This window comes from Synchiropus splendidus, chromosome 15, assembly GCF_027744825.2.
Source record: "Synchiropus splendidus isolate RoL2022-P1 chromosome 15, RoL_Sspl_1.0, whole genome shotgun sequence".
Lineage (NCBI taxonomy): Eukaryota > Metazoa > Chordata > Actinopteri > Syngnathiformes > Callionymidae > Synchiropus > Synchiropus splendidus.
The window spans coordinates 3,520,640-3,543,369 of NC_071348.1; the positions used below are offsets into that span (position 1 = coordinate 3,520,640).

The window sequence follows — 22,730 nt, forward strand, 5'->3', positions numbered from 1 at the left end:
CAGACTGTGTTCCTTGACTTGGAGTTGGCGCGTTCCACGCCTGGTTCTGTGTCTATTGTCTGTGTGTTCATTAAACTTTGTAATTTCTCTGTGCTTCTCGGAACCCCACATATGAAATGAAAAAAACACAATGCAAATCACTCTTCTCCCTATTTTCCCAGAGTATTTTCCAGCCCATTTAAAAGTCAAATTGTGAGATAGTGTGTGGCACATGCTGAAATAACCAGGGTGTCGGGACGCAGCAGACCGAAGGTTTAGATGGCAGATAAACTAAAGAAGAGGAAGGAAACCAAGGAGGTTCAAGGATGAATTTGTGAGACGAGAAAGTCTTCATGATCATACAGGGCACCTGAATACTAGCCACACCCACTAGATTTAAGAAGGAAAATAGATCTTATTCATACATGGGCGGTGCAGTGGTGCTGTCTGCACCGTAGGTCAGCGACTTAAAAACACGCGAGGATCACTTCTAAACTAGTTTTGAAAACGGGCTCCAGCATGGAGAGTGACTCATGAAACAAACTGGACACTGTTCTGAACTGGAATCATCAACTCCTCACATCTTTTGTTGACGTTTTCGCACACGTCTGAAGTTCTGACACCACAGCCGGTCTCAGCTGCTGCCTCTGCGATCCTCCAGGAGATCGGCTGCGTAGGCAGAGCTGACAGGGAAGGGAAATGAGACGCCTGTGAGTTCATCGGATTGATGTGACAAAAATATTTTGGTGGCAAATTTACGTAAAAGAGAAAAAAGAGAAATGCGAAAGTGGCTGACTTTCCACCCCACCTCCTCACCAACCCCTGCTGTTGTTTCAGAGTTAATCCGCTCACTGGTGTGGACGCTAGTGATGAGAGGCGAGGGGAATCTTGTCAGCTGTGATTGAACTTGCCTTGTGGTGTAAAGTTGCAAAATTGAAGTAAAAAGTTCTTTCCAGTGACTTCACTTCAGTTTCATCTCCGCTGCGATGCTTGAGCTCAGATATCAGGACCAACCAGATTTAGTTCAGGAGCTGCAACACTTAAATGGCACGCACGTGTCTTGGGAACTTTCTAGAAGGTGGATCACCTGATCCTGCTGCGGGGTCTCCCGTCCCTTCGCTGGGCTCTATATACGCCAGGGAGCGCATCGTCTCGCCCTCTTTAGACCGCACACCTCGAGAGGGGAAGGAGCTGGAGGGGAGGCCAGGCCACACCAAGTCACACCCAAAAACTCAGTTAACTCAAGACTTCGAGCAGAGCAAGGTAACGCTGGCTGCTGGTGGCTTCTGCCAAAATCATTGGGACATGAGAGCTGCATGAGCCGCGGGAATCTTCCTCAAAACCGTGAAAGAGTGACAGATGTTCGGCCAGTACTGCTGTGTCAGCAGTTTTTTGTTACGCAAGTGGAATACGAGTGAGATAGTGCTCCCCCTCTGTTACAAACAAATGGAAACGGTTTGTAAGTCCAGTCAGGAAAAGCAACTCAGCAATTTTACAAGTTAGCTACACGCTCCTGTCTCCAGGCCTGTGGAGACAGTGCTCCTTAAAATAGCACGTGTGAGGCATGTGGAGGCAGCTGTCGGAAAGTAGACGGCTCGGCGTCGAGGATCAGCGCGGCAGACGACAGCGCTGTGTTGGCGAAGGAGGAGTGAGAGTGAATTAGGCAGCTATGTGACACGCTCATTGAATTTCAAGTGTCATAATGTGGTTAAGGCCGTGGTTCCTGTTTTCCAGAACACAGACTTGATGAATTAGGAAGCAAAACGTATTGACGATAGAAGGTTTGTGCTACAAAGAGGGACCAAATAGTTTGTTATAATAACACGTCATGATGCGGTGTTATCACCCTCTTGTTTCCTGTTTCCCTTGAAGCCCAGCACCTCTCATCACATTATGAGTCAACACAGTAAACACAATCCCACAAACTGTAAAAAACAGTTTTTGCTAAAAATTGTAAAAAATATTTTTTTCATTCAACATTATTCACTCTTTGTCTTTCATCGTGAAAGCATTTGTAAACACATAACAGTAATATTAAATATAAATTCCATTTAACACAGGTCACAGGTGCCATTGGCGCCGACCCTGGGTTCACGATTGTTACTTTTCAGAAATGAACTTGAGCTCTGTCTGTCGTCAGGATGTCGAAAGGACCAGCAGTCGGCATTGATCTGGGAACCACATACTCCTGTGTGGGCATCTTCCAGCATGGAAAAGTGGAAATCATCGCCAATGACCAAGGAAACAGGACCACGCCCAGCTACGTGGCATTCACAGACACCGAGCGTCTGATCGGAGACGCCGCCAAGAACCAAGTCGCCATGAACCCCGCCAACACTGTATTTGGTGAGGACGCCATGGAAGTAGTGAAATGCTTCCTCAACAGGTCCAAGGTACATTATCTTCTGTATCTCCAGATGCCAAGCGTCTGATTGGCCGCAAGTTTGATGACCCGGTGGTGCAGTCGGACATGAAGCACTGGCCCTTCAAGGTTGTGAACGAATCAACCAAGCCAAAGATGGAGGTGGAATACAAGGGCGAGATCAAAACCTTCTTCCCGGAGGAGATTTCCTCCATGGTCCTCACTAAGATGAAGGAGATCTCCGAGGCCTACCTCGGCAAGGTATTAGCACAACCTCTACTTTGGAGTTGTTGTGGAGTAGAGCGCACGTTTGTGTTCATAATTGTGACTCGTGTCCACAGCCAGTGAACAACGCAGTGATTACAGTCCCCGCCTACTTCAACGATTCTCAGCGTCAAGCCACCAAAGATGCTGGAACCATTTCTGGGCTCAATGTTCTTCGGATCATAAATGAGCCCACCGCTGCGGCCATCGCTTATGGCCTGGACAAGAAGGTTGGAGCCGGAGAAATTTTGTCCGGACTTTGTATTCGATTGCTTGAGACTTCTCATCTTCTTGCCATCAGGTCGGGGGAGAGCGTAACGTGCTGATCTTTGACCTTGGAGGTGGTACTTTCGACGTTTCCATTCTCACCATTGAGGACGGCATCTTTGAGGTCAAGTCCACGGCTGGTGACACGCACCTGGGGGGTGAAGACTTTGACAACAGAATGGTGAACCACTTCATCAATGAGTTCAAGCGCAAATTCAAGAAAGAGATCAACAACAACAAGCGTGCGGTCCGTCGCCTGCGTACGGCCTGTGAGCGAGCCAAGCGTACCCTCTCCAGCAGCACCCAGGCCAGCATTGAGATCGACTCGCTCTTCGAAGGAATCGACTTCTACACCTCCATCACCAGGGCACGTTTTGAGGAGCTCAACGCCGACCTGTTCCGTGGAACTCTGGAGCCTGTAGAGAAGTCGCTGAGGGACGCCAAGATGGACAAGGCCCAGATCCACGACATCGTCTTGGTGGGTGGCTCCACCCGTATTCCCAAGATTCAGAAGCTTCTGCAGGACTTCTTTAATGGCCGTGACCTCAACAAGAGCATCAACCCTGATGAGGCTGTAGCCTACGGTGCAGGTGGGTTTCTCCATCGATGCACTGCGTTCCTCTTATTTACCTGAACTGACTATGACTATCCAAAAACCTTGTCAACAGCCGTGCAGGCGGCCATCTTGGCTGGGGACAAGTCTGAGAACGTTCAGGACCTGCTCCTGCTGGATGTCACTCCTCTGTCGCTGGGGATCGAGACCGCCGGAGGGGTCATGACTGTGCTTATCAAAAGAAACACCACCATTCCCACAAAGCAAACTCAAACTTTCACCACCTACTCCGACAACCAGCCTGGAGTCCTGATTCAGGTACTCTAGAAAAGTGTTCTTTATCAGCACATGCTCTGAAACTGACACCGATGTGCTGCTCAGGTTTATGAAGGTGAAAGAGCTATGACCAAGGACAACAATATCCTGGGCAAGTTTGAGCTGACGGGTATTCCACCGGCCCCAAGAGGCGTCCCTCAGATTGAGGTGACATTTGACATTGACGCCAATGGAATTCTCAACGTGTCCGCTGTGGACAAAAGCACTGGAAAGGAGAACAAGATCACCATTACCAATGACAAAGGTATGTCAACCTTATGGCCCAGGTATATATAGTATAGGTAACTCAGAGTGTGGCTCGTCTTTCCACCACAGGGCGACTGAGCAAGGAGGACATCGAGCGGATGGTGCAGGAGGCTGAGCAGTTCAGAGCAGAAGATGAAGTCCAGAGAGACAAAGTCACTGCCAAGAATTCCCTCGAGTCCCTGGCGTTCAACATGAAGAGCACCGTGGAAGATGAGAAGCTCCAAGATAAGATCAGCCCCGAGGACAAGAAGACCATCGTGGACAAGTGCAATGATGTCATTGCCTGGCTGGACAAGAACCAGGTACGATTCTCTCAAGTGATCGCAATTGTTTTCTTCCACCCCTGCCATGTGTTTGCATTCAAATGAGGGTCTCCTCTTTCAACTTCTGTTTGGCAGACGGCGGAGAAAGACGAGTACGATCACCAGCAGAAGGAACTTGAGAAGGTGTGCAACCCAATTATCTCCAAACTCTACCAAGGGGGAATGCCAGGGGGGATGCCTGGAGGCATGCCAGGAGGAATGCCCGGTGGATTCCCTGGGGGTGCAGGGGGCGGCTCCTCATCCGGCCCAACCATCGAGGAGGTTGACTAAGCTTCAGACAACTCCCTCTTAATGTCTTCTCTTCCTTTAAAATCTGATGGTTCTCAGTTAAACATCACCGGAATAAAGTTGAAATGTGCAAACATGGTTGTCGGAATTTTCTCTACAAGCAGAAGAAACACCTGGACTGAATCTGGGGACGTACATCCTCTCCATGGGTTTCCTCCGATTCCCTCCCATAAGAAGAAGAGAATGAATTACAGAAACACATATTGTGAAAGTGATGGTATCAAAGGAAAGGAATACCTGCCCAAAAACATAATCCCATGTTTGGGCCAGCCAGTTGAGCAAACACACTACTCTGACACGCTTCAGAGAAAGGTTCTTGCAGCTTATCGCCAGGTGTTCCTGTCCCAGTACACTCCCACCTGACCATGTGTTGCAGTGTCATGCAGAATTTCAGTATAAAAGTCTGTACCGCCACCGCTCCTGGAGGTGAATCACCCTGGTCGCCGCCATGCTCTATCTCCTGTGTTTCTTTGCCCTGGTGGCCTCCGCTCTGGGTGAGTCATGACCACATGTTTTTACTCAAACACTCGCCCTCATGGCTCCGTCATCATCAGGTTGCGGAAGACCCGCGATCCCACCCAGAGTCAGTGGCTACAACAAGATCGTCAACGGCGAAAATGCCGTGTCAGGATCGTGGCCCTGGCAGGTTTCCCTTCAGGTAACTTCTCTACTGCAGCGGTTTCTCTCTAACCAGATCAAACAGGGGGTGTGAACCTGTTCCTTACAGGACTACAGCGGATTCCACTTCTGCGGCGGCTCCCTGATCAACCAGAACTGGGTGCTCACTGCTGCTCACTGTCGTGTGTAAGTGATCAAGTCGTAGTAGTGCATCGTTCCCGTCGTAAACTTTGCTGTTTATCTGCATCAGCACCACTCGCCACCGCGTTATTTTGGGAGAGCACGACCGTGGTTCCAGCGCTGAGCAAATCCAGGTCAAGAGCATCGCCAGGGTAAGTTGCACCCCTCACAGTCCTCAAAGTGGAAAAGTGATGTGACATCTTTCCATTTTCCCGGTCCAGGTCTTCACTCACAGCTACTACAACAGCCAGAACTTCAACAACGACATCACCCTCATCAAGCTGTCCTCCCCGGCGCAGCTGACCTCCCGCGTGTCCCCCGTGTGCCTGGCCACCTCCAGCACCAGCATCCCCTCCGGAACCAGGTGTGTCACCACAGGATGGGGCAAGACCGGCAGCACCTGTAAGTGTCACGAGTTCAGCGCTCGCCAGCAGCATAGACTGATCCCGTCCTGGCTCGGTTCTGTCTTCAGCAAGCCCACGGATCCTCCAGCAGACCTCGCTGCCTCTGCTGTCTCCGGCACAGTGCAAGCAGTACTGGGGTTATAACAGGATCACAGATGCCATGATCTGCGCTGGTGCCTCTGGAGTCTCCTCCTGTCAGGTAGCTACCATCATAGAGAAACAAAATCTTCTTTTGTCAAGTAACACAAATGGAAAAAGAATGTATGGGAAATGAAAAAGGGGCTTGGGTAAAAACTTGTTTTTCTATTTGAGTTGCTCGAGAAGCTTCTCAGTCAGGACACTTTCAAAACCACTTGTTTCCTTTAAGATGGTTATCGCATCTGAACATGTAGCAGCTTCCCCAGTTCTTAGTTTCCAGTGAGGTTGTGTGTCTTTGATGTGCAAAAATGAGGGGTACTTTAGTCAGAGTAATGACAGCAGTTCATGGCATAAATATGTGGTTTTCATCAATGATGTACCTGCGTGTGGCCGGTTGAAGTCTCATGATAAACTTGCGAGTGATGTGAATCTGCCGTTCTTCCTGTGTCAGGGCGACTCTGGCGGCCCTCTGGTGTGTGAGAGCAGTGGAGTCTGGTCCCAGGTGGGCATCGTGTCCTGGGGCACGTCCAACTGCAACGTGCGCGCCCCTGCCGTGTACGCCCGCGTCTCCTACTTGCGCAGCTGGATCGACCAGGTGGTGTCTTACAACTAGTACGTTCCAGTCTGGAGGTGCTGTCTGCCGTTCCTACTGTCCCGGTGGCTGCCAGTCAGTTTACAGCTTTGACTGATGCAATTCAATAAAGCTACGACTCTTCAGATCTTGTTGATGTTCTTGCACACAAAGTTCAACTGCAGTTCCCAGCAAACAATGAAAGTTTTTAAACAAATTTAATCTCTTTTTTTATTTGAATTAGCTTTGGCATAATTAGCATTTTCAAACCATTAAAATAAAAGCTTCATGTTGCAACTAAAACACACACCTGCTGAATTAGAAGACAAATCTCCTGACTACTTGAAAGGATTTTGCCGACGCGCCATCATTTACCATCACCTTATGGCAACCAGATATCACATTATTTTGCACTTCAGATCTAATAATCCTGCTGTTGCAGCTGCACCTCTTCACATGCAGTTTATTGAGAAGGCTTGTCCTTTCTTGGTCCAGCGTCCCTGGCTTATTTCACTGGAGCCTGTCTCTCAGCGAAGAGGTTTTCTCTTCTCCTGCAGAAAACTAGGAATCTTCCGATCCTCTTGTGCCTGTGCGGTACTGTGCATCAAAATGTCTGTACCCGATGACAAATATAAATTTCGATGAGAGCAGCATTATTGAAGATTGAGGAAGTAGTGAAGCCACTACTTAAAGCAAGCGATCTGGTGTGAGACAACAGAGTGAGCACACAGCCGCAGCACAACAGGATGGGCATGGGTAAGACTTTCAAACAAACTGCCTTCATTTTTTACATGATTCTCTGACCTGTTTGTTGTAAAAGTGGATGTCAACGTCATCTAAGGAAGCTAAAAATAACTTCAAACCTTTCAGTACAGGCCTTCCAGGTGGAAGATGTGAGAAAGAAAACAGAGTAATACATTGTTGCACTCTACAGTGTTAGTCAGTGGGTTTGATTTGTACTAAAAATATTATCTGTATATTTGTATTTATTCTTCATTTGATATTAAACAACTTAGTTTCTTGTATGTAAGCTTTTGAATTGAAAAAGAAAAATGAAACTAAATTCTTTATGGCTGTATGAAGACATTGATTCTGTTCTTAAACAAATACAGATCCATTTTGAGTGGAAAAAAAATGATAATCCATTCAATTATTTTCACAAAAATGGAGGTCAGACAAAGTCAAAAGTTTATTAGTCATTTTAAATGTAAAAAAAGAAAGAAAGGAAAATTCCTGCCTAATGACAGAACTGCAATAAATACTGTTTGTGGCAGTTTTTATGTCCTCACAGGCCACATAAAATGGTGCTGTGGTCGGCATTAGGCCCCCGGGCCTGGGGTTTGACACACGTATTTGAGGTCCACATAATGCCTTTTTGATAAATGGATGGGCGGGTGGAGCTTTCATAGGTTTGTGACCCGATCTTTCATCCCTGTCTTTGGCCAGACAACACCACTGCGACTGGTCCACCAGGGGACAACAAGGCCCGGATCTTGACGGTGGCCCTCCTGGTCCTCTACTGCATCATCTGTGTGCTGGGCACGGTGGGCAACGGCCTGGTCATCTACGTGACGGGCTTCAGGATGAAGAAAACAATCAACTCTGTTTGGTTTCTCAATCTGGCCATCGCCGATTTCCTCTTCACCTTCTTCATGATCTTCCCCACGGTGTCCCTCTCCAAAGACCACCGCTGGCCCTTCGGCAGCATCATGTGCAAGCTAAACGCCTTCATCTCCGTCGTCAACATGTTTGCCAGCGTTTACTTCCTGACGGGCATCAGCCTGGACCGCTGTCTGTCCACGTGGGTGGTGGCGTGGGCGAGGAACAAACGCACCGTGAGCAAAATTCAGCTGGCGTCCGCCTTCATCTGGGGCGTGGCCATGCTCTGCAGCACACCTTTTACCGTTTACAGAAAAGTCTTACCGTACGGGGGACACCTGGTTTGCGCGTTCAATCCCACCGAGTATCCCCGCTGGAGCCTGGGAGTCTTCCGCTTCTCCGCCGGCTTCTTCGTCCCTTTCGTCATCATCTTTTTCTGCCACGTGGCCATTTATCGTCGCGTGGGTCGGCTGCACAGGACCAAGAAGCGCAGATGCAACCGGATCATCGTCACAGTCATCCTCGCCTTCTTCCTCTGTTGGTTTCCCCTGAATGTCATTCAGTTAGTTGAGCTCAGCAGCGGCACCTCCGATAGTCTGAGGTTGTGGGGCGCCCTGGCTGTGGCGCTGAGCTACTTTAACAGCTGCCTGAACCCCATCCTGTACGTGTTCATGTGCGAAGACTTCCAGAAGAAGCTCAGGCAGTCCATATACGTGGTTCTGGAGGCTGCGTTCGCCGACGAGCACATGTCCTTCGCGTCGTCGCGCTCCCTTTCCTCGCCCTTGCAGTTCATGTCCAGGAAGTCTGAAAGCGCTGAGACGGAGGAGTCCGCCGTCCGTGCCGGGACCGGGGGAACCACGGCCGGATCAATGAAGTGACGGGGCAGCATTCACTCCACTGTCGAGAAGCACAACTTCACAGTTGTGGTTGAGCGCTTTTATATTCACCATGCTTTTGTGTCAATTTGAAATGGTCACAACTTTATGCTCTATATTAATCGAGTCGTTAAAAAAAAACGGAGAAACGGTGCTGTGTTTGGTGCCTTGAAGGACACCTTTTTGAATTATTGACTTTTGCATTAAAACTCTGTATATTGTTTGAGTCTGTTGGCTTTTTTTTTAATGATCTATATGGTTCCATCTAATCCACGAGAGGTTTGAATGACTAAAGTATATCACAAAGAGTCAGGTCAGTGACATAACGGTCTCAAGCAGAGGTGGGCAATTACATATATATTGTTATATATTGTGACCGCTGAGAGGGGCCGTCAAACCCCAAGAAAGGAGGGAAAGTGAAAATCTTACCCACAAATTTGCCTTTTTATTTTAAACCACATTCCATTTAAATAGTCTCCATGTGTTTCATACATTTCAAAATCTACTTTCAATTCTGATATATTTTAAGAGAGAAGAAATACTCGGAAAAGACAAACAATTATAAGAAATAAAAAAAAAAAATCAAATGAGGAAGTTATGTTTCAGTTGCATCATAATGAACTGCAGAAACAATGCACAGGACAAAAATGTCAGAGACCGCAACAATGTCAGTTTTATTAGTTAGTTTTACTCTGACAGCAGGAGGGCCACATAAATACAGTCAAAGGGCCACATTTGGCCCCCGGGTCGCACGTTGCCCAGGTCTGGTCTGTAGAGATTTTCCGCTCCAGTCCTTGTTAGTTGCAGTGGACGGTGATAGATCGACGAGGACCGAACCAACATTGCCTGAAAGAGGTGGGATTCTCCTGAAATGAATCTACTCCACCTCTGACTTCACACTGCATTCTGAGAGTTTGCAGCAGTTGGGCAACTCCACAACATCCGCATGTTGAGCAACTCATGCTCCCTGGAAGCCCAAGAACATACAGGGTGTTCTGGTAAGGAAGCTTCACCCACCATTCATTGATGTGAAGCCTCTGATCATTTCGAGGGCCGATAAGAGAATTGCCCGCTGAAAGATAAAGTATCAGAGACGTCCGGTTCAAATCCTGCAACTCCACGTGCTACAGATTCAGTAATGCAATAAACACATTTGTCTCTGAGGCTTGAACTTGGTCTGTTGCTTCAGAGCAGGGATGAGCTGTCAGTTCAGACACGAACATCTGACAGCTTTCAGAAGGCAGCTGTTTTAAGAGAGAAGTGCTATCAGAATGCTATCTGCACATATCTGCCCGAATACAACCACAGATGCTCACATTCACCACCTCCTCTGTGGTGCTACTGGGTGAGATTGGCGTCTAACCCGTGGTGCCGAGGTCTAATACTGAGACACCATGTCCAAAAGATAAGAAATGTTGTGGGGGAGAGAACCTGCAGAAGGATCATCTGCAAAGACAAGAAGTGGTCAGGTTAATAAAGAGCACAGGAAGTTACTTTGTGGTAGAATGTGAGACATTCACCACACAACCATGGAGGTGCTGTTGAAATTCACAGATGTCTTGCTCAACTTCCTCGTCCGCGAAGCCTTCAGAAAGGCAGATAACAAAAACATGTTTTTATGAAATGAACCAGCCAGGGAGGCAGAGTGGGGGCAGGGGGAGCAGGGTTGAGATGCATTCACGTTTGGACCCTTTACATTACAGGATCGAAAGGACATTCCAATATGAGACATTTAAGACAACGACGACTGTATCCAAGGACACAACTGCAGTCATTTATTTGAGGCTACAATCTCAGTGAATGGAAGGTTAAAAAAAACAAAAGGCATCAAGAAGCAACTGCCATAAATGAGTGACAAATGAAACACGTCACCACACATCTGTGGCGAGCTCATTGTCCAGTAAAACAATCCCACCAGTTCCTGCTTGTCTGTTGTCCTCACTAATGATCGTAGAGGTCCTTCATTTCCTTGAGGATCTTGATGCTCTCCCCGTACCTCAGCTGGTTCCTGTTGGAGCACTCCTTCCACCTCAAGGGACAAACACAGTTTCATTCATATTAGTGACAAACCACTGAGGGCAACAAGTGCCAGGCACAGGGATGATGATGATGCGCCACTTCTGCTTCACAGAACTGTTCCTTTCTCTGCCAGTTTCATGATCTCATCTGCTTCAACTTTGGGTCTCTTCTTGTTTTTGTTTCTGCCCTCGGTGCCGGGCGTCAAGCTCGGATTTTCAAACAGGGCGTCCAAAGCCCCGCCCCCAGCCTGCTCCTCTCAGAGACACGCCACAGCAACCACTGACTTAACAACTTGCTTCATAAAAAACAAGCTGTAAACATCTATTTGTTTTTTAAAAACGCCGCACCTGACTCCAAAACGGCGACGGATCCAGTTGGTTAGATAAATAAATAATTTTTAAAATATATACGCTCGGACCCACGGGAGCATCACAGCATCCCTAATATGAAGGATTGTCTCTGGATTAAATCAAAACCACAGTAATTCTGATCCAAGTTAAGCGATTTTGTTGGATTCTGCAAGCGCTGTGTGCCGTGCAGCGACATCAATAAAGACTTAGGTCACATGAATAACATTTTTAAAAAGCGATTCAAATGGTGTTCACACGAAAAAAAGTGTCAACTGCCGCTTTCCTGTTTGAGGTGAAACACCGGTGACGTTCTAGCAAACTTACTTCTGTCTGATTCTTTTCCAGCGCTCCATATGGTCGCACAGCAGAGATCCAGAGGCAGGTGCAGACTGAGTCGACTGCAGGAAAACAGAGAAGTATGAATCACGCTTTTCACTTGAACATGAGCAGTAGTCAAGTTAAAAAAAAACAAAAAAACATCATCAACAGGTGAGTCCTAAATATTGCACATGGAGAATATATTTAGTTGAAATAGACACATCCATTTCTGACATTATTTATTTATTTAACAATTGCTTTGTTGCATTTACAATTTACCATGAAAGTGGATGATGAAAGCAGGGGGTGGTTGTTTTAAACAGGGATGAGTTCGATCACTCTTTTCCCCCCGCCTCCCCCTCAACTTGAGTCCAGCACATGAGACGGTTTCTTACCGTACTTATGGCGGGTTTTTCACTAGGTGGGATTCTCAGATTGATCGGCTCCCCAGATGAAGTGCAGGGCCCCACAACAGGAGGAGGGAGTTTGTAAACATTCTGATCTTTTCCATTCATCATGTCTGCAACCTGGTGTCCAAAGCAAGTGGGAGGGAAAACACAGCATTTACCAAAGCAGCCACACAACAAAATTCATGTGTCAATATCATTAGATTAGAAATTAAAATCTGCTATCATGGCGGCAGCTATTGACAATTCAATCTGTGGTCAGAGCCACTCCCATGTGGTGACTTCAACAAAAAGGTTTTGAGCTTAACAACCATTTCAACAGGAGATGGATTCCCCAAAACGAAGCTCACCTCGTCTTCTGGCATGCTGTGAGAAGGACTTATTGAACTGACATCTGGTTCTCGAACAGTGGGATTGTTCCTCATCCAGGCGCGGCAGATAGGATAGAGAGGCGTGGCGGTGTTGAACTGGGCCAAATCCACGCTGCGGTCAAACAGCTTGATGATGTAGGCATCTGACCATTTAGGGAACAGCTGTTAATACGCAGAGAAGGACGTCACATTGAAGAGACGCCGCCTACAATCTGGTAATAAAGATTCACTTTGTTTATGCTGGTTGCTCTCTGGTATTCCGTCATCCATCTCCTTCCGTTTCTTTCTCCGATGCTGTGAAAATCTGGACGACTGCCTGTAGAAGAGTCAAACAAAACAATGAAACGACCAATACTTCACATGAACCTATTCAGTTTTCTTGCGCTTATAAATCAGAAATGTACCTTTTTGAGGCTGATAATGGTGAAAGGTCCCTTAAAAGAGGATTGTGTTAAACACTCTGAATAACAAACACTGAATAACTTCTGGATCTAATAAAATACGCCTCTTACTTGTTCAGTGACTCCACTGACAGCTTCCCGGCGTCACACTCATTTTGCTCCCTGTTCAAAGCACAACAGATGAATTGATGAAATATAGCTTCAAAACACAAGTCCACCTACCGTTCACTGTTACTTTTTTCCACCAGTCCTTTTAACACAGCATCAAGCCGGCTGCGCGCTCCACTGCACTCCGAGTCTACACGCAATTGACACAACATTTAGAATGCAGACGCCAGTCGAGCTGCTCTGACGATGTTATTACGAGGCTCTCAAGAGCGGAAGAACTTACCTGATCTTTCAGATTTAATCTTGACGTGGTGCATATTGAGCTTTACGGACCTTTTCTTCAGAATATAGCTGAAACACAACCTTGGCAAGTAGACAATAGGTCGTTCGCTTAGTAGCGTTGCTGGCGATCAATTGTATGCGCAAACTCCAACTTGCTTCTCTGGAGCCCAACAAAGTGCTGCTATTTTGTCGTCACACTCCTCCAAAACGGTTAATAAATGTGATAATGTCACTCACTCCGTCGTGCTAAACGCTTTAGCTTAGTAGCTGCTAAGATTATTATACACGGCAGCGACAAGACTTTCCTCTTCCGCGCGTTGACGTGTTTCTAGTTAATGATTGGTGGATTGGGATTAAAAGATCAGCGTGTAATTGGTCAATTGCAGTGCCTGTCAAAATGTCCTCGTTGCCTATTGGGTAACAGCTCTGAGGGCTCGTAGGAACAAACGTAAACAGGAACGATTCTGGTTTTGTTCTGTTGTTTGTCACATGCCTTTCTTTTTTGGGAAGTTTTGTGTCGCTTCCAAGATAAGATCGTGCTTGTAGTTAACTTTTTTTTCTTCCACGGTTTTCGTTAGCGCAATATCTTTTTCAACATGAACGATTCTCGCTGCTTGTTCGGTAACTGGATGTTTTGTTGGGAAGATTCCAGATTGACGAGACATTTTTAACTTTAATTTACTAGTATGAAACCCAGGTAAAAATACGCAACTATTTTGCAAAAGAATTCCTCTTCTCATCTGGGAATAAATGACGTGTCTTTACAGAAAAAAGAGCAGCACTCCTCAAACGCCACCAAAGGTTGGGAAAACTTCCTCGAGCAAGTCTGACTATCTGTCTGGGAAAAATACAAAACAAGTAATTCTTTTACTTTTAAGAAGTATTTTTAAGAATTTGTTTGATGCTTTTGTTTTACCCGCACAGACAGTGATCCCCAAACATCCAAGCCACACTGAGGAGCAAGGTCAATGGTGAAATGGCGACAGACAACAGGAGAATATTAGTCTTTCAATAAGTGTTAATTGTGAATCTTCCTTCCAGGATCGCAGTGTCCAGCCAAGGAGAACCTGAAGTACAACCTCTAGTGAACACAGATGTGGGATCTCAGCAGGACTCTGTGTTGGCAAAGTATATTATTTAACCCTTGCTTACTCTGTAGTTTATTTTCACATGTACCTCCATTGATGGCGACTGACTTCACAGGTACATTGACCGGTTTCGCTACGGGCAACCACAGAGTCGAGAGCAGCGCCAACAGATGGCTTCTGTCAGACAAGAGAAATCGCCCTTCTGGTGGACCACAGCTTCATCTTTACCTCCGGTTTCCACAACAGAGACGAGATATGAAGGTATTTTCCAGTGTGGTCTGTGCCCGCTGATTGAAATTCTAGATGTACGAAGTACAACAAAGAATCATGGTGTTTTCGTAGATGATTTAAGTTACAGAAACTATGAATATTTCTGATGATATACTGTCCATGTTGCAGATGACTAAAAAAGTATTTGTGTTTTCTTTTATTCTCCTTTGGTTTGGCGGCCATTCTCCAGAGGTTTTAGATGTTGACCAGCATGAGCGATCCCAAAGTGTGAGTCCATTTTTTTATTTGTTAAAAACGAACATATATGGTTGAAAACCAAGTGTCAAATGAGTTGAAACTGGAGCTGAATGACAGTCCTCCAAGTCTTTATTAAATCAACACAAATGACCACGAGGAGACGGTTTCAAAAATTGAGACATTGTTTTGTAATACTGCTCCATTTATTATTCATCTGTGCTGCCATTTTTGGGTAACTGCTAAGGAGAAACAAGCTCGGATGCTGCCTTCAAGTCGACATAATCCGATGGAGATGCCGTTACGTGTATTCATGTGGTGTTGCATAAACACTGGCTGAAGTGAAAGGGTCATAAACTCCCTCCTTCTCCCAGATTCTGTCTGACGTCTCCCTGGGTGACTTGGATGACCTGGAAATCCTACAACTTCAAGAGAGGGCCAGCAGATTACTGCGGACTGAGTACGGTGGAGGATGTCAGAATTACAACACAATAATTCAGTGACTGATTCTCATTCCGTTGGACTCCCTAGTGGGGACTGTTCCGTCTACGATGACTCTCCACCCGTCTCCTCCGAGGGCCTGGGCTGCACTGATTTTCATCTCCCTAGTTTTGACGATCCAATACAAAGACTTTCATCAGCGAGTTTGCTTAAAACTACCAGTAAGTCTCCTCATGGTTGTGTGGTCAACAAGTGATATTTACAGTATAAGGTAGACTGCTTTTTTTAATGTCTGTTATGTAATATTTAGTGGACAATTCCTCTTTTTCATGCTTTCATTTCTTGTCTGCCTGTGATGTCTCCTATAAACGGAAGGGTTGGGGTCAGACGGCGCTCCAACGATGCCCTCTGGTGTCCCTGCGCGACCGGAGGACGACATTCTATTTCAGTGGCGTTTGAGAAGAAAGATGGAACGAGCCGAACAGCCACACCTCAGCTTTGATGCTGCCACTCACGGCTGGCAGCGCCTCAGTCTGCACCAGTCGCCTGCTGATGGACATGATTATGTATATTCATGATGCGCTCCGGTTCTGTTTACTGTCATTTTTAATGTAGGTTTTCCTTTTGTGTCTGCAACAGAAAGAGAAACAACCAGAAGCACCCTCTCGTCTCCCTCAAGTTGAATCGACAGATCCGATCCGTCCTCCAGTATTGGCCACTTTTCATATGGAGTCTGTGGCTCATGTTCCTTCACACATGTATTTGCTGTGTGATATCTTACCGTGCCCCGTCAGATCAGCCGTCAATCGACAGGTGGAGCCCCCGGAACAGTCTGGTCCCTGTCCTCACACGACCCCTGAAGAAGCTGTTAACCTGATGGGGGAATCTAAGCACATTCCAGCTGGATCGCTGACTCAATCCAAACCTGTGGAAGCGCTGCCCAGGCAACAAAACAAGACGGACAAACGCCGCAAAGACACATCTTCAGAGAGCAGGAGGTCGAACACAAAGCAGAAGAAACCAACAAGGTTCACAGAATCATTAACAGACGGAGATTTAACAGCAGTGCTTGATCTGGTTTTATTGTGACAGATGTTCGGCAGGAGCGCAACACGCCGAACTCCAAAGCACAACAAACGACCAGTCTGCTCATCACAGACTTCCCAAAAAGGCAATGCCTTCAACTGTGCTGCAGCAAAAGGAAAGGCGCCAAGATTCTTCCAGGGACAGACGTGCGGGAGGGGATCCGCCGTCTCCAGTCCACAGCGCTTTGCAACAGGTGATGTGCTTCATCTGTGGGATGTATTAGCTTGTTTATCAGGCTGTTATGTGCACAAGTCACTGAAATACGCATCAGACCTTCGACTGTTATTGCCTTGGCTACAGCAAATACAATGAAACCTGTTCCATCTCGTCATATATTGAACTCATGTGTGTCTTTATGCAACTTCTGCTTCAAACCTAACAAAGATGCTGCTTTTAAAAACATGGTTTTATGCCTCAAAAGGTCATTCTTTTTCTCCACACCTGTGTGTTTCCCTCTGGTTTCCTACCACGGTCCAAAAGCAAACAGTGGTTGACGTGAGTGCGAGCTTGAAAGGCTGACAGTCCGTGACCCCGCCTTTTTTAGAAGGGGCTGTTGGGCCACATAAACACAGGCAAATGCATGTGGCCCCCAGCCTCTCTGTTCTCTAAGGAGTCACACTCAAACACTATTAACTTGTGTTGACCAATTGTAAATGATATTTCTGCTCCTAGTTGAACCCATTATGAAGGGTGAGAACATTACAGATGTTTTAATCTTCAGCAGGTTGTTTCAGAGGTTTTGTTTCCGACGTCTGCACCTGCGAGCGCTGGTGAATCTGAGTCTCCTCCCTCAGCTCCACCAGAACCCATAACTCCTTCCTACGATGCTCAAAAGTCGGTGGAGGTCATCTCACAGCTGCTGCAAGAGGCCGAAGGTCAGAGGACGCTGGTGAAGAGGGTGACCCTTTGCCCTCTGACCTATTAATAGAGTCCATACTCTGCATTCCTAAAATTTGAACTCTTATTTTGCTACCTGTTAGAGATGAGTTTAAAACTTGATTCTTCCCGATCAGATTCCGATGAGAAGGAGTTTGAGGACGACCCTTTGCTGCAAGATCTCAGAAGACAGAGAAGGTGTTTGAAGGAGCAGATCAGGTAAACCTAAACCTCACACTTGTTCAGAGCCATTCTGACCATCACGTTTTTCTCATCAGTGCTGTGGCGTTACTGCTGGAAGAATTCCCTCATGAGCAAAGACGCTGTGTCTGAAAGAATCTTTCAATTTTGTTGCAGTAAAATCAATTAAAAGTAAAAAAAAAACAATGTTTGTGTACATTTTTATCTCACCATTAAAACAACAAAAAATGCACAATGGAAACAGCAATTTAATTGTCTGATATTTACAAAGTTTTGTGACACTTTTTACAACATTGATATGCAGACGCAGAGCAGTATATACAAACTTCAGAGCAGGGAATATTGGGACGCAGGCTTGGCTGTGTTTTGGCACATGCCGAGTGTGTGTTTATGTAACTAAGGAGCCAGATATAATCTATCTTGCAGGATGCGTTCAGGTGTCTGTAGAAGTGATTCCCAAACAGGAGATTATGTGAGACTTCTGGGCAGCATTGGTGCAAATATAATCAGGACACCGTCAGGAGAGACTGCAGACTCCAGAGCCATTGAATCGACACCTTTGGGAATACGATAGCGACGGTTGAACTGTCGAGTCGTCAAACCGGGTCCGTCCTTCTGTCCGGACAGAGAGTGAGAAGCGATGGGACACCAGTGCTAAAAGAGCTCGTATAGTTGTGGTTGCAAACTCACCTTTTTCTCTTCATGTTTTCCCTGTACTTCAACGAAGTCCCCCGTCACTTTGACCAGCAGGTCTTCAGGGTTGAAGTGTTTCACGTCCACTTGGACTGTAAACCCGCTGTCATCGCAGGAAACCTGCATGAAGGATCGCATCGCTCTTAACATGAGGGTGGACATGTGGCATCAGCTCAGACTGGGACCAAATCATTGAATTTTGAGCTAGGTCGACCCAAAACTATTGGATTTATTCAACCTTTTTTGTTGATAATCTACAGGTTTAAATTTCAAGGGTAAATAAAACGTTGATGGTGGATGTATATGATGTATAAGAACACTGGATTTAAAATAGTTTGATTTAAAAAGATCAAGATTGATAAAAAAAAAGATCATTGTTGTGAGTGTTGGGAAGAACATTTGACTTCAAGGCATGCAAAGACTCACCTCAGCTGGGGTGCTGGTGTCAGTCTCTGGGATGAGTAGTTTGGGATCCCAGTTATTTTGGCCGTAAGTCCCGTTAAGTCGAGGAATAAGAGGAGGAATAACTTTCTCCCATGGGATGCCTCCGGCCGGGAGTGTGGGTGGCAAGATGAAGTCCATGAAATCTAAAATCCGAGCGGAGGGTGTTAGATACATGTGAAGATGTTCAAGAGCCCAGCTTACCTTCTCCTTGAGTGAAAATGGATCTGGCTGAGCTGCTCCTGCCTGTCTGCCTGCCAGCCAGTCGACGCACTGCTGCTCGGCTGACTCCCTCTGAGCTTTATAGTGGAGTTGCATAATGAGTTGGGAATTCACAGCAGGGCACCTTGCTTGTGTTCTGTTCTGGACTTAGTGGTACCCTTGGGTGTCCAGACAGCAGGACGGAGACAGAGCTGCTGTCATGCGAGCAGCTGCTGCCAGACTTATGTGCGATGATGGCGTTCATTAATGCTGTCGGAGAAGACGTGTGGACTTTGTGAATGGACCATTCAGGTGCTGCCACAGTAACAGGCTGCCGAGGAAGTCAACGGAAGATCAGTTGTCAAGAAGAGTTGGACTAAAAATAAGTTGAGGAGACGTTGCCGTGCGTATGTGTGGACGGACAGTGACACATGCCGCAGCACGTGGATGAGAACAGGCCAAAGGACGATGATTTGTTCAGAAGGTTCTTCCATTCCACTCATAGTTCCATTGGTTTACAAGATTTGTGTGTAGGGAAACAATAAGGCTCATTATATGTACTGTGTAATGAACACACCTGATGGTTTGTTGCAAAAATAATCGCTTGGTATTGGAGTGGATTAAAACATGATCACCTCATCCATTGCCTGGTGGTTGAGATCCCTCCGGACTTTCACCAAACAGGTGACGGAGAACATTTGCTGACAACTGCTGAGTGCTTTCAAAACAAAGTGAATGACACTGTGTCAGTTTTGGGGCCTGCAATGCATTTCACTGTGTGCTAGCGGCAGGACTACTAAATAACTTATTCATTTATGTTTTCTTGTTCAGTTTTGAACACATTCTCTGTTATTTCTTGACGATGATGCCAACAATGTTCAGAACCGGCATAATGAAACTGCCAAGAATTTAGTTCAGCAAGTTTTTTCTTGTAAATAATAAACAAAAGAATACGGTTTTTATTTGTGTCTTTATAGTGCAGCAACAACTTTGGAAACCCACATGAGATTTTCCATGGCAATATTTGAGATTCGGTCAAATTGTAAGGATGTCCAAAAACTTTTTTCCGCCATTATTGTATCAATACGTTGTAATATTCCGACAGCAGGTGGCAGTAGTGCTACGGAACTTGTAAAAGACGCTCATGAGAGACTTGAAGAAGAAGCTGCTCTTGGTGGAAGGCATGAAAAACCCTTTAAAATTAAGCTATCGCCTCATTTTTTCACCATAGTCACATTGAGGTCGATTCACAGTCGTGTTTTAAGTACACGTTATGTTTAATAAAACGTTTGTTTTTTTCCTCACTTTTTTCAACCAGAGCTGGTCACATGACGAATGTGCCAACCTTCCTGTTAAAAGTTGGTTGGGAAACTGTTCAATGTTAGTAATTCATACTGAATTGTGAAGAAATGAACAGGGCCCTAATATAATACCACGATTGGCCGAGGTAATTCGAGGGCTCAGAATGATGGTGCCGAGTCTGGATCTTGTGGCCAACTAACTGAAATTCTTCAGCAAACCTGGAAGCTCTGACGAATTCTGTCCATTAAAGCTGACCATAAACAGTTGTAGCTTCACATACCTAACATCCATGTGCCTCACAATCAACCCGCTGCTGCTGGCATCTTCCATGTTCGTGCACGTGTCATCAGATCAACGCTATGAGCACATGCTGTCCTGGTTAGCAATGTCACTTTCCTGACGCCACCAAAAATGGCCACTGATGGTGTAGTAAGTCATGTAGAGTGATGGAGCACAGCGGGACAATTGATGGGATTAAGGTATTGAGTTTCACAACAGGCGCCAGTGATGGTCCAGACTTAAGAAGAGCTCTGATGCTGCCGAGAATGAAGTGTGGAGCGCATGCCGTGCGGATGAGTCACTGCGACATGTGTGTAAATATAACAGCAGATCAGTGCTATTCATTACCTCTACAGAAAACATCACCAGAAATTGTTTCACAATCGTTCTTTTAATCACCCATTGACAACAGAATCCATAATCAAAAGAACAATTTGGTAGAAAATGTCACTCATTTAAAAGCAAAAACAGTAGATCATCTGCCAATTTAATTGCTCAACTCATAACATACAAGGCTGAACAACATTCTTAAAACAACATGAACATGTAACTGTTCCAGGATTCAAGAAACATTCTAGCAATATCATGTTTAAAGGAAGAGAAGACAAAATATCTACAATGGAATCAGGAACACAGCCTCATGGAATACCAAGTGGGATTGTAAACGATATGTAGTCTCCTGTTGCGCCCCACTCTGCCCTGTAGTGTTGGTAAATGGTGATCCATGTGGTGAGAACCGCTACCCACAGGAGCACTCCCAGTGCCGAGCGCTTCACATCTATAGGAGAATGAACAGAAAATAATGACTGAAAGGGCTTGTCGGTAATAAAACAGGCTTAAAATACTGGCTGCATAACACACGGTTATCTCACCACCTATTCTTGTTATTCTTCTACAGGTTGAGGCATTATGAGCGGGAGGGGTGGCTTCTATGAATAGTGTAGGCTTCAGAGCTGTCAGTGCTGCCTCACAATACACTTGTATGACCGTTACCATAATGTTGATGTTGTTTTTAAGACGCCATGTTTCACAGGTCAACGGTCATACAGAGCTGGGGTCCAGTTACACAAGGGACATTTCTGCGTGTGCGGAAATTATGTAATTGGCGCCACCGTGAGAGGTACACATTTGGCATGAGAGGCATTCGGAGGGTTCAGAGTGCTAGATCAAGGAAACCTTTTGTATTAATAGCTGGGTGATTCAACCACAGGTGTCGAGGTTGTATTGTTTGAACCTCTTATAAATAGTTTATCAGTGACAGTGACCTAATCTTTGTTATTAAATACTACACAAGAGATCACTCCGCTGAGACAGAGGTTATATTTATGCTGTTTCTATCCTGGTTACTTTTGATACAAGGCTTTTACATAGAACACAGTGGGAAGTCCCTACAACCTGATAAAGGTTAGGCACCTTACAACACATTTTAATGTACACTGCATCACATTTAAGCGTATATAAGAAAGCAAACAGCTTACTACTTACAACTCTTTATCTGGAGTTGCTCCGTGTAGGCAGGTTTTACAAAGGCCTCTTTGAAAAACCACACCACATTTACAAGCCAGAGAAATGGCAGAAAAGCAAATCCACCTGTGTATGTAACAAAAACAGAAGGTGTTGTTTATAAATACATTTCCAAACACAACACTAGCAGCCAAAAGGCTTGAGAAAGCCCCACGAACAGATCTAATTTCCCTCTGTACAATTTTCTGCCACATAAATGTGTCGCAAAGGACTTCATATTTCAGTATCCCCATGGTTTATGTGGACCTACCTAAATAATATTTCCTGCAGAGGCCAAGTTTCTCCTCGTTTGGTAGACGCTCCAGATTCATGCTGTCTCCAATCGGTGTTCACTCACAAACCTGTGTCGAGATGAAAAGTGACACAAGATACATCTTTAACCAAAGGATTGGTACTCTTAGGAACGGCAGTGATTATATGTAAATGTGCATGGATGTTAGATGAGTCACAGTCGTCGTCATATGACATGCTAGTTAGCGCGCAGTTAGCCTCGGGACAAATGCAGTCGATGGATACGAAAAACGAACTTAAATAGAGGGGCAATTACCCGCTGCATTTTCGTTCATGAATACCAAACGGTGAAACTCAAAGTTTACCTGTCGAGGCCTGATCTCAGCAACTAGATGGAAACAAAACAAATGAACACTCAGTACTTCCTCTTTCCCCGATTCTACTTCGTGGTGCCTGTCGCTGACTGGTGTTAAGATGATAGCGCCCTCATTTGGTAGCATGAGAGAATACAGGCAGCAATACCTGTAACGTGAAGAATCTAGTTGAAAATAAGAACAATACACTGTGAAGGAAATCACGAATGTGTTTTGGTTTTAAATGCATTTTATCGAACATCGTTTTTTTTAAATTTTATTTGCTAATG

The 22,730-nt window shown here is 45.7% G+C and overlaps 7 protein-coding genes across 9 annotated transcripts; 4 read left to right on the forward strand and 3 right to left on the reverse strand.

Annotated features, from left to right (window-relative positions):
- The first annotated feature begins 1,147 nt into the window (after window positions 1-1,147).
- Window positions 1,148-4,662, forward strand: hsc70 (heat shock cognate 70). Its single transcript, XM_053887331.1, has 9 exons — window positions 1,148-1,242; window positions 2,120-2,325; window positions 2,397-2,602; window positions 2,683-2,835; window positions 2,907-3,462; window positions 3,541-3,743; window positions 3,807-4,005; window positions 4,077-4,309; window positions 4,406-4,662. Exons 2-9 carry the CDS (start codon window positions 2,121-2,123, stop codon window positions 4,598-4,600), a joined length of 1,950 nt encoding a protein of 649 aa, XP_053743306.1. The 5' UTR covers window positions 1,148-1,242; window position 2,120; the 3' UTR covers window positions 4,601-4,662.
- A 357-nt stretch (window positions 4,663-5,019) lies between these two features.
- On the forward strand, window positions 5,020-6,667 carry LOC128771724 (chymotrypsin-like protease CTRL-1). Its single transcript, XM_053887393.1, has 7 exons — window positions 5,020-5,112; window positions 5,173-5,276; window positions 5,346-5,422; window positions 5,487-5,568; window positions 5,638-5,818; window positions 5,889-6,019; window positions 6,410-6,667. Exons 1-7 carry the CDS (start codon window positions 5,067-5,069, stop codon window positions 6,569-6,571), a joined length of 783 nt encoding a protein of 260 aa, XP_053743368.1. The 5' UTR covers window positions 5,020-5,066; the 3' UTR covers window positions 6,572-6,667.
- A 591-nt stretch (window positions 6,668-7,258) lies between these two features.
- LOC128771719 (chemerin-like receptor 1) lies at window positions 7,259-9,171 on the forward strand. The gene is made up of 2 exons (XM_053887382.1): window positions 7,259-7,285; window positions 7,976-9,171. Exons 1-2 carry the CDS (start codon window positions 7,276-7,278, stop codon window positions 9,004-9,006), a joined length of 1,041 nt encoding a protein of 346 aa, XP_053743357.1. The 5' UTR covers window positions 7,259-7,275; the 3' UTR covers window positions 9,007-9,171.
- A 1,592-nt stretch (window positions 9,172-10,763) lies between these two features.
- Window positions 10,764-13,576, reverse strand: lin37 (lin-37 DREAM MuvB core complex component). Its single transcript, XM_053887397.1, has 9 exons — window positions 13,261-13,576; window positions 13,092-13,167; window positions 12,981-13,031; window positions 12,873-12,902; window positions 12,699-12,784; window positions 12,448-12,611; window positions 12,086-12,217; window positions 11,697-11,770; window positions 10,764-11,032 (listed from the first exon to the last, which is right to left on the reverse strand). The coding sequence occupies exons 1-9, from the start codon at window positions 13,292-13,294 to the stop codon at window positions 10,945-10,947; spliced, it is 735 nt and encodes a 244-aa protein (XP_053743372.1). The 5' UTR covers window positions 13,295-13,576; the 3' UTR covers window positions 10,764-10,944.
- A 102-nt stretch (window positions 13,577-13,678) lies between these two features.
- On the forward strand, window positions 13,679-17,640 carry proser3 (proline and serine rich 3). 3 transcript variants are annotated; one of them, XM_053887333.1, is made up of 14 exons: window positions 13,679-13,956; window positions 14,027-14,117; window positions 14,184-14,230; window positions 14,301-14,387; window positions 14,463-14,608; window positions 14,808-14,845; window positions 15,187-15,272; window positions 15,344-15,474; window positions 15,629-15,819; window positions 15,893-16,281; window positions 16,346-16,532; window positions 17,061-17,214; window positions 17,353-17,434; window positions 17,494-17,640. In XM_053887333.1, the coding sequence occupies exons 1-14, from the start codon at window positions 13,946-13,948 to the stop codon at window positions 17,546-17,548; spliced, it is 1,695 nt and encodes a 564-aa protein (XP_053743308.1). In that variant the 5' UTR covers window positions 13,679-13,945; the 3' UTR covers window positions 17,549-17,640. The 3 variants fall into 3 exon arrangements, 2 of the variants coding, with proteins under 2 accessions (XP_053743308.1, XP_053743309.1); XM_053887334.1 differs by having other exon boundaries at window positions 13,680-13,956; window positions 17,064-17,214; XR_008416664.1 differs by lacking the exon at window positions 17,494-17,640 and having other exon boundaries at window positions 13,680-13,956; window positions 17,134-17,214; window positions 17,353-17,419.
- On the reverse strand, window positions 17,628-18,818 carry hspb6 (heat shock protein, alpha-crystallin-related, b6). The gene is made up of 4 exons (XM_053887406.1): window positions 18,755-18,818; window positions 18,536-18,696; window positions 18,107-18,229; window positions 17,628-18,031 (listed from the first exon to the last, which is right to left on the reverse strand). Exons 2-4 carry the CDS (start codon window positions 18,689-18,691, stop codon window positions 17,885-17,887), a joined length of 426 nt encoding a protein of 141 aa, XP_053743381.1. The 5' UTR covers window positions 18,692-18,696; window positions 18,755-18,818; the 3' UTR covers window positions 17,628-17,884.
- A 1,886-nt stretch (window positions 18,819-20,704) lies between these two features.
- On the reverse strand, window positions 20,705-22,570 carry psenen (presenilin enhancer, gamma-secretase subunit). The gene is made up of 4 exons (XM_053887407.1): window positions 22,453-22,570; window positions 22,107-22,197; window positions 21,818-21,922; window positions 20,705-21,110 (listed from the first exon to the last, which is right to left on the reverse strand). The coding sequence occupies exons 2-4, from the start codon at window positions 22,165-22,167 to the stop codon at window positions 20,971-20,973; spliced, it is 306 nt and encodes a 101-aa protein (XP_053743382.1). The 5' UTR covers window positions 22,168-22,197; window positions 22,453-22,570; the 3' UTR covers window positions 20,705-20,970.
- Window positions 22,571-22,730: the final 160 nt, after the last annotated feature.